The sequence below is a fragment of the Pseudophryne corroboree genome (assembly GCF_028390025.1).
Source record: "Pseudophryne corroboree isolate aPseCor3 chromosome 3 unlocalized genomic scaffold, aPseCor3.hap2 SUPER_3_unloc_19, whole genome shotgun sequence".
Classification (NCBI taxonomy): Eukaryota; Metazoa; Chordata; class Amphibia; order Anura; family Myobatrachidae; genus Pseudophryne; species Pseudophryne corroboree.
Genome location: NW_026967507.1, coordinates 1,004,671 through 1,014,328, shown reverse-complemented (window position 1 = coordinate 1,014,328; position 9,658 = coordinate 1,004,671). Strand labels below are relative to the sequence as shown.

General features: G+C 45.3%; 1 protein-coding gene across 1 annotated transcript in view; it reads right to left on the bottom strand.

Annotated features, from left to right (window-relative positions):
- Nucleotides 1-6,350: 6,350 nt before the first annotated feature.
- Nucleotides 6,351-9,658, bottom strand: part of LOC134983577 (zinc finger protein 436-like) — a 153,730-nt gene continuing 150,422 nt past the window's right edge. The window contains exon 6 of the mRNA XM_063949237.1: nucleotides 6,351-8,342. Within this exon, the coding sequence (XP_063805307.1) occupies nucleotides 6,973-8,342 (1,370 nt within the window). The 3' untranslated portion in view covers nucleotides 6,351-6,972. The remainder of the gene's footprint in view (nucleotides 8,343-9,658) is intronic.

The window sequence follows — 9,658 nt, the reverse complement described above, 5'->3', positions numbered from 1 at the left end:
GCCTCAGTTAGGACACTGTGCCCGGACGAGCGTACACAATAAGGAAGGATTTTGAATCCCGGGTAAGACTTATACCAGCCACACCAATCACACCATATAACACGTGATAGGAACCCCGGTTAACAGTATGAAACAATTGAGCCTCTCAACAGATGGCTCAACAATAACCCGATTTAGTTAACAATAACTATGTACAAGTATTGCAGACAATCCGCACTTGGGATGGGCGCCCAGCATCCACTACGGACTACGAGAAATAGAATTACCGGTGAGTAAATTCTTATTTTCTCTGACGTCCTAGTGGATGCTGGGAACTCCGAAAGGACCATGGGGATTATACCAAAGCTCCCAAACGGGCGGGAGAGTGCGGATGACTCTGCAGCACCGAATGAGAGAACTCCAGGTCCTCCTTAGCCAGGGTATCAAATTTGCAGAATTTTGCAAACGTGTTTGCCCCTGACAAAGTAGCTGCTCGGCAAAGTTGTAAAGCCGAGACCCCTCGGGCAGCCGCCCAAGATGAGCCCACCTTCCTTGTGGAATGGGCATTGACAGATTTTGGCTGTGGCAGGCCTGCCACAGAATGTGCAAGCTGAATTGTATTACAAATCCAACGAGCAATAGTCTGCTTAGAAGCAGGAGCACCCAGCTTGTTGGGTGCATATAAGATAAACAGCGAGTCAGATTTTCTGACACTAGCCGTCCTGGAAACATATATTTTCAGGGCCCTGACAACGTCTAACAACTTGGAGTCCTCCAAGTCTCTAGTAGCCGCAGGCACCACAATAGGCTGGTTCAGGTGAAACGCTGACACCACCTTAGGGAGAAACTGGGGACGAGTCCTCAATTCTGCCCTATCCATATGGAAAATCAGATAAGGGCTTTTACAAGACAAAGCTGCCAATTCTGATACTCGCCTGGCAGAAGCCAAGGCCAATAACATGACCACCTTCCACGTGAGATATTTCAGATCCACGGTTTTTAGTGGCTCAAACCAATGTTATTTTAAGAAACTCAACACCACGTTGAGATCCCAAGGTGCCACAGGGGGCACAAACGGGGGCTGAATATGCAGCACTCCTTTTACAAATGTCTGAACTTCAGGTACTGAAGCTAGTTCTTTTTTAAAGAAAATCGACAGAGCCGAGATCTGTACCTTAATGGAGCCCAGTTTTAGGCCCATATTCACTCCTGCTTGCATGAAATGCAGAAAACGACCTAGTTGAAATTCCTCTGTTGGGGCCTTTTCGGCCTCACACCATGCAACATATTTCCGCCATATGCGGTGATAATGATTTGCTGTAACCTCTTTCCTGGCTTTAATAAGCGTAGGAATGACTTCCTCCGGAATGCCCTTTTCCTTCAGGATCCGGCGTTCAACCGCCATGCCGTCAAACGCAGCCGCGGTAAGTCTTGGAACAGACAGGGCCCCTGCTGTAGCAGGTCTTGTCTGAGCTGCAGAGGCCACGGGTCCTCTGAGATCATCTCTTGAAGTTCCGGGTACCACGCTCTTCTTGGCCAATCGGAACCACGAGAATTGTGTTTACTCATCGCTTTCTTATTATTCTCAATACCTTTGGTATGAGAGGTAGAGGAGGGAACACATAAACTGACTGGTACACCCACGGTGTCACTAGAGCGTCCACAGCTATCGCCTGAGGGTCTCTTGACCTGGCGCAATACCTCTCTAGTTTTTTGTTTAGGCGGGACGCCATCATGTCCACCTGTGGACGACCCCACTGATTTACAATCATTTGGAAGACTTCTGGATGAAGTCCCCACTCTCCCGGGTGGAGGTCGTGCCTGCTGAGAAAGTCTGCTTCCCAGTTGTCCACTCCCGGGATGAACACTGCTGACAGTGCTAGTACATGATTTTCCGCCCATCTGAGAATTCTTGTGGCTTCTGCCATTGCCATCCTGCTTCTTGTGCCGCCCTGTCGATTCACATGGGCGACTGCCGTGATGTTGTCTGACTGGATCAGCACCGGCTGGTGTAGGAGCAGGGATTTTGCTTGACTTAGGGCATTGTAAATGGCCCTTAGTTCCAGAATATTTATGTGAAGGGAAGTCTCCTGACTTGACCATAGTCCTTGGAAGTTTCTTCCCTTTGTGAGTGCCCCCCAGCCTCGTAGGCTGGCATCCGTGGTCACCAGGACCCAGTCCTGTATGCCAAATATGCGGCCCTCCAAAAGATGAGCACTCTGCAGCCACCACAGAAGAGGCACCCTGGTTCTTGGGGACAGGGTTATCAAGCGATGCATCTGAAGATGCGATCCGGACCACTTGTCCAACAGGTCCCACTGAAAAATTCTGGCATGGAACCTACCGAATGGAATTGCTTCGTAATAAGCTACCATCTTTCCCAGGACCCGCGTGCAGTGATGCACCGATACATGTTCTGGTTTTAGGAGGTCTCTGACTAGAGAAGACAACTCCCTGGCTTTCTCCTCCGGGAGAAACACTTTTTTCTGGACTGTGTCCAGAATCATCCCCAGGAACATTAGACGTGTCGTCGGGACCAGCTGTGACTTTGGGATATTCAGAATCCAGCCGTGCTGGCGCAGCACTTCCTGAGATAGTGCTACTCCCACTAACAACTGTTCCTTGGATCGTGCCTTTATTAGGAGATCGTCCAAGTACGGGATAATTAAAACTCCCTTTTTTCGAAGGAGTATCATCATTTCCGCCATAACCTTGGTAAATACCCTCGGTGCCGTGGAGAGTCCAAACGGCAGCGTCTGGAATTGGTAATGGCAATACTGTACCACAAATCTGAGGTACTCCTGGTGAGGATGGTAAATGGGGACATGCAGGTAAGCATCCTTGATGTCCAGGGATACCATGTAATCCCCCTCGTCCAGGCTTGCAATAACCGCCCTGAGCGATTCCATCTTGAACTTGAATTTTTTTATGTATGTGTTCAAGGATTTCAAATTTAAAATGGGTCTCACCGAACCGTCCGGTTTCGGCACCACAAATAGTGTGGAAAAGTAACCCCGGCCTTGTTGAAGTAGGGGTACCTTGATTATCACCTGCTGGGAATACAGCTTGTGAATCGCTGCTAGCACCGCCTCCCTGTCTGAGGGAGCAATCGGCAAGGCAGATTTTAGGAACCGGTGGGGTGGAGCCGCCTCGAATTCCAGCTTGTACCCCTGAGATACTATTTGAAGGATCCAGGGATCCACATGTGAGCGAGCCCACTGATCGCTGAAATTCATGAGGCGGGCCCCCACCGTACCTGGCTCCGCCTGTGGAGCCCCACCGTCATGCGGCGGACTTAGAAGAGGAAGCGGGGGAGGACTTTTGTTCCTGGGAACCTGCTGTTTGTTGCAGCCTTTTTCCCCTACCTCTGCCTCTAGACAGAAAAGACCCTCCTTTTCCACGCTTGTTTTTCTGGGTCCGAAAGGACTGAACCTGATAAAATGGCGCCTTCTTAGGCTGTGAGGGAACATGGGGTAAAAATGCTGACTTCCCAGACGTTGCTGTGGAAACTAGGTCGGAGAGACCATCCCCAAATAATTCCTCCCCCTTATAAGGCAAAACTTCCATGTGCCTTTTGGAATCTGCATCTCCTGTCCACTGGCGAGTCCATAAGCATCTCCTAGCAGAGATGGACAATGCACTTACTTTAGATGCCAGCCGGCAGATTTCCCTCTGTGCATCTCTCATATATAAGACTGAGTCTTTGATATGGTCAATTGTTAGCAGAATCGTGTCTCTGTCTAGTGTGTCAATATTTTCTGACAGTTTATCCGACCATGCAGCGGCAGCACTGCACATCAATGCTGACGCAATAGCTGGTCTAAGTATAATGCCTGAGTGTGTATATACAGACTTCAGGATCGCCTCCTGCTTTCTATCAGCAGGTTCCTTAAGGGCGGCCGTATCCTGAGACGGTAGTGCCACCTTTTTAGACAATTGTGTGAGCGCTTTATCCACCCTAGGAGGTGTTTCCCAACGTAACCTATCCTCTGGCGGGAAAGGGAACGCCATTAGTACCTTCTTAGGAATTACCAATTTTTTATCAGGGGAAGCCCACGCTTCTTCACACACTTCATTTAATTCATCTGACGGGGGAAAAACTACGGGTAGTTTTTTCTCCCCAAACATAATACCCTTTTTTGTGGTACCTGGATGTAAATCAGAAATATTTAACACCTCTTTCATTGCCTTAATCATACAGTGAATGGCCTTAATGGGCATTAAATTTGACTCATCGTCGTCGACACTGGTGTCAGTATCAGTGTCGACATCTGCGTTTGCCATCTGAGATAGCGGGCGTTTTAGAGCCCCTGATGACCTTTGAGACACCTGGACAGGCACGAGCTGAGAACTCGGCTGTCCCACAGTTGGCATGTCGTCAAATTTCTTATGTAAGGAGTCTATACGTGCACTCATTTCTTTCCATAAGCTCATCCACTCAGGTGTCTGCCCCCCAGGGGGTGACATCCCTTCTAAAGGCATCTGCTCCGCCTCCACCTCATTATCCTCATCAAACATGTCGACACAGCCGTACCGACACACTCCACACACACAGGGAATGCTCTAATAGAGGACAGGACCCACAAAAGCCCTTTGGGGGGACAGAGTGAGAGTATGCCAGCACACACCAGAGCGCTATATAATGCAGGGACTAACTGAGTTATGTCCCTTATAGCTGCTTTTCTATATAATCTATATACTGCGCCCAATTTAATGCCCCCCCCCTCTCTCTTTTTTACCCTTTTCTGTAGTGTAGTCTGCAGGGGAGAGCCAGGGAGCTTCCTTCCAGCGGAGCTGTGAGGGAAAAATGGCGCCAGTGTGCTGAGGGAGATAGCCCCGCCCCTTTTCCTCGGCCTATTCTCCCGCTTTTTTATGGAATCTGGCAGGGGTATTTACCTCATATATAGCCCCTGGGGCTATATATTGAGGTATTTTTACCAGCCAAGGTGTTTTTATTGCTGCCTCAGGGCGCCCCCCCCCCAGCGCCCTGCACCCTCAGTGACCGGAGTGTGAAGTGTGAGAGGAGCAATGGCGCACAGCTGCAGTGCTGTGCGCTACCTTGGTGAAGACTGATGTCTTCATGCCGCAGATTTTCCGGACCATCTTCTTGCTTCTGGCTCTGTAAGGGGGATGGCGGCGCGGCTCCGGGACCGAACATCAAGGCTGGGCCTGCGGTCGATCCCTCTGGAGCTAATGGTGTCCAGTAGCCTAAGAAGCCCAATCTGGCTGCAAGCAGGCGCGTTCGCTTCTTCTCCCCTTAGTCCCTCGCTGCAGTGAGCCTGTTGCCAGCAGGTCTCACTGAAAATAAAAAACCTAAGACTATCTTTCTTCTAAGAGCTCAGGAGAGCCCCTAGTGTGCATCCAACCTCGGCCGGGCACAAAATCTAACTGAGGCTTGGAGGAGGGTCATAGTGGGAGGAGCCAGTGCACACCAGGTAGTCATAAATCTTTCTAGAGTGCCCAGCCTCCTTCGGAGCCCGCTATTCCCCATGGTCCTTTCGGAGTTCCCAGCATCCACTAGGACGTCAGAGAAATTAGGGTTTTCTAACAACTTCGCCCAGTAGGCTGTGTATCTGTGTGACGTAATCCACAGCACAGAGCGGCGATTTAGAGTTTTAAGACCATGAGCTGTCCCCTTGTTTGTGTACAGTATGTCTCATTGGTCTTTTCAAATCTGTATTTTGCCAAAGAGACGACTTCTAGGTTGGATCTTTGGATATTGGTCCAGCCCCATCTTTAAATAACCCAAGCCCCCTCCCTTCACCCCATTCCTTGTATAGAAATTCAGGGAATCCTCCAGAAATCTTCTTGGGCCCCGTGTCAGCTTACCACTATTTCCTTTGTACAATATGTAAATGAATGGAGCCATAATTTAAGTCAATTACACAAATGTCCATAAATTTCTCAATCAAGTCCAAAGATAAGTAAAGAGATTCTTATTGCCGAAGATGAGGAAATCTATTCTCTAGCAAGGCTCGGCAATGTAGTTGACAGCGGACACCCAGAAATGCTCACGGCATGGACTGAGAGACCCTTCCAAGCCCGAAAAGATGCATACATTAACTGCTAGCTAATATTGGCTAGACGCGTACTTGTGCCTCCATCAGACCCTATACCTCCGGCACACTGCTGAGAGTTTATGTTACATATTGCAAGTCACTTAAAACAAGTTAATATACATTTCAAGATTTCCACTGTTGGCTACAAGTCAGTGATCATGGTTGATGGCTTAAGGATACGTGTGGGTAAAAAATAATGCAGCCTTGGGGAAGAGAAGGAGACCCCAAAATAATTCCTGAGGGAATATGCAGATAATAAATTACCCCCCAGCCAGGTCTAAAACCTTAATAAATTGCAAATCCCAAACCAACTCTGGAACATTATTTTATTCCATAATAGTACGAGCTATTGCAAATATAAACGTTCACTATGGAAAGTAGGGTTAAAAATGCTTCTATGTTGAATAAGTAAGACCTTGTTGGCCAATACGTGGCCAGACCTTATCAGTAACAACTGCAGTGTTTAAAATGAACAAGTTAATATAACACTGATAGGTCCTGGAGTAAAGAGCTCCTAGAATGGACTCACATTATAAGTGCAAATAATCAGTATCCGAAGACAAAAATATCTAACACTAAAAACTTCACAACATATTAATAGCAATTGAATGATAATTAACATATAGACAAGAAATTAAAACAAAAACTAAACAATTTTAAACCCGATAATCTCACTGCATGGTGTCCAGAAGAAAAGAGTGTTCCGTCCGCTTCCTTAGGCAGTGGGGAATTGGACTGTGAGCTGCGAAACGCGTTGCATTTTGGACCTCAGTTACCTCAGGTTATTCAATTTATTATTTTATTTTTGTTTCTTATTAAGTCTGTTATTTTATCATCGTTATTTTCAGTAAATGTATTTGTCAATTTCTAAAACTTACAATAATAATATCAATGGATTTCACAAGTATTGATGCTTCTTATCGGCTCACTGAAATTATTTATCTCCTCTGTGAGTTTTCTGGTGTTTATCAAGATATGCTTTACATGTAAAACATTTCGCACACTCAGAACATGGAAATAGTGTCTCATCAATGTGTGTTTTCTTATGTGTAACAAGAGCAGATTTATGTGTGAAACATTTCCCACACTCAAAACATGAAAATGGCTTTTCTCCTGTATGAAGTCTCTCATGTCTAATAAGATGTGATTTATGTGTAAAACATTTCCCACATTCAGAACATGGAAATGGTTTCTCACCTGTGTGAATTCTCTTATGTTTAACAAGATCTGATGACTGGGTAAAACATTTCCCACACTCAGAGCATGGATATGGCTTCTCACCTGTGTGTCGTCTCTCATGTGTAACAAGATATGATTTCTGTGTAAAACATTTCCCACAATCAGAACATAAAAATGGCTTCTCGCCTGTGTGACTTTTCTCATGTGTAACAAGATGTGATTCCCGTGAAAAACATTTACCACACACAGGACATGGAAATGGTTTCTCACCTGTGTGGAGTCTCTCATGTCTAAGAAGATGTGATTCCCGTGAAAAACATTTCCCACACTCAGAACATGGAAATGGTCTCTCACCTGTGTGGAGTCTTTCATGTCTAACGAGATGCGATTTCCCTGTAAAACTTTTCCCACACTCAGAACATGAATATGGCCTCTCACCTGTGTGACTTCTTCCATGTGTCACAAGAGCTGATTTGTGTGTAAAACGTTTCCCACACTCAGTACATGTAAATGGTTTCTCACCTGTGTGATTTCTCTGATGTGCAGCAAGATCGGATTTCTGTCTAAAACATCTCCCACACTCAGAGCATGGAAATGGTTTTTCACCTGTGTGACGTCTCTGATGATTAACAAGAGCTGATTTATGTGTAAACCATTTCCCACACTCAGAACATGGAAATGGCCTTTCACCTGTGTGACTTCTCTCATGCCTAACAACAGCAGATTTCTCAGTAAAACGTTTCCCACACTCAGAACATGGAAACGGTTTCTCTCCTGTGTGAATTCTCTGATGTGTAATAAGATGTGCTTTTCGTGTGAATAAATTCCCACACTCAGAACATGAAAATGGCCTTTCTCCTGCCGCTGCAGGTTGATGAGTAATAGGGTTTGCTATCTGTGTAAAGTATGTGTTATCTATACAAGAAGGAAATGTCTTATCTACTCCAGGAACTGCTGTAGATGTACCAACATCTGAGCATCCAGGAGAAAATTCCCAATGATAAACAGGATCAGATGGAATAACAAAGTGTTCTCTTTGAGCATTTCGTGTAAGGTTATCTTCGATTTCACCATCTGAAGAGATAAAGAGATGTTCTTCTGAGGTAGTCCTGTTGAGGTGTCCAACTGCAGAGAATAAAAAAACAAATATATAGGAGCATTAAAGATTCCCTGTAACAAGATTAATTTCCCAATATACATAGATCATGCTGAAAGGTCCCCAAATTGCAATCATATGGGTAAATTCAAGATGTTTCATGGTACAGTATATAACTCATGGATGGACAACATACAAATCTGTAGACTGACAGAGCAATTGAAGGACTTTGAGTTTGTGTTTCCACAACCATTTCAGTGTGGATTTAGAGGTGTGCCTGGGGATCTTCCTGAAGCGTCCTCCAATGGCCAAGCTCAGATTTTGGCCTATAATCTCTTGGTCCTAAAACTGGGTCAATTATTCCATTGATTATCACAAGAGCCACTACCACCAAAACAAGCCAAAAGCAACAATGATGGTACCATGTTTGACATTGGGTATCAGATGCTTCTCTTTGCAGTTCCTTTATTTTCTGTGGTGATAGTGTGCATGATCAATAAGTTACATCTATGTCTCATCTGATCATGTGTAGCTGCAATTATATTTAGCGGCTTGTGGTTAGGAAAAGTTCCTTCCCTGGATTGCTTCCAAAAGCCTCTGGTCATGGAGATGGCATCTGACAGTGGATTTTGAAATTTGAATAACCCCAATAATTAGCTAAATTCAGGTCACAGCGTCAGGTTTAGAAGACATCCTGAAATTTAGTGATCATTTGGCTCTCCAACGCCACTCCACTACCTACCATACCACTCCACTACCTACCATACTTTTTATTGTATTGACCTCGTCTTAGTATTACCTGTTCTGGCCTCAGTTTCTATAATACAGTATTTGCCTAGAGATATGTCAGGCTACTCCCCGGGGTACATGGATCTATATTTGTCTTTGATTAATGGTATTAGATGTTTGTCTTTGACTAATGGTATCAGATGTTAGATGCTAAACCAGTTTAACATCCTACATATAGGATGTATTTCATATATAATAGTAGAAATGCAGAGATCTTAGTTTCATATATTTGCAAAGATATTAGTAGAATTGCAGAGATCTCAGTGTCATATAGATATTAAGCCACCAGTCACTTCAGGGGTGTCTCTGATATGGCATTCCCAACAGTGTCTTTGATATGGTGGTCCTACTACTTCAATAACACTACGACACTAGGAGCCAGATATAATGATGCCTGAATTTGGTGGCCGCATAAGAAGCCAGCCAAACTTGGACGTTATTTTAAAGGGGCAATAACTTACAAGGCATGGTTTTGCTTTGCAAGTGATTGCCCCTTAAAAAAAAAACAGAGTTCGGCCAGCATCACGCATGGCCGCCGAACTCGGCCGTCATTACA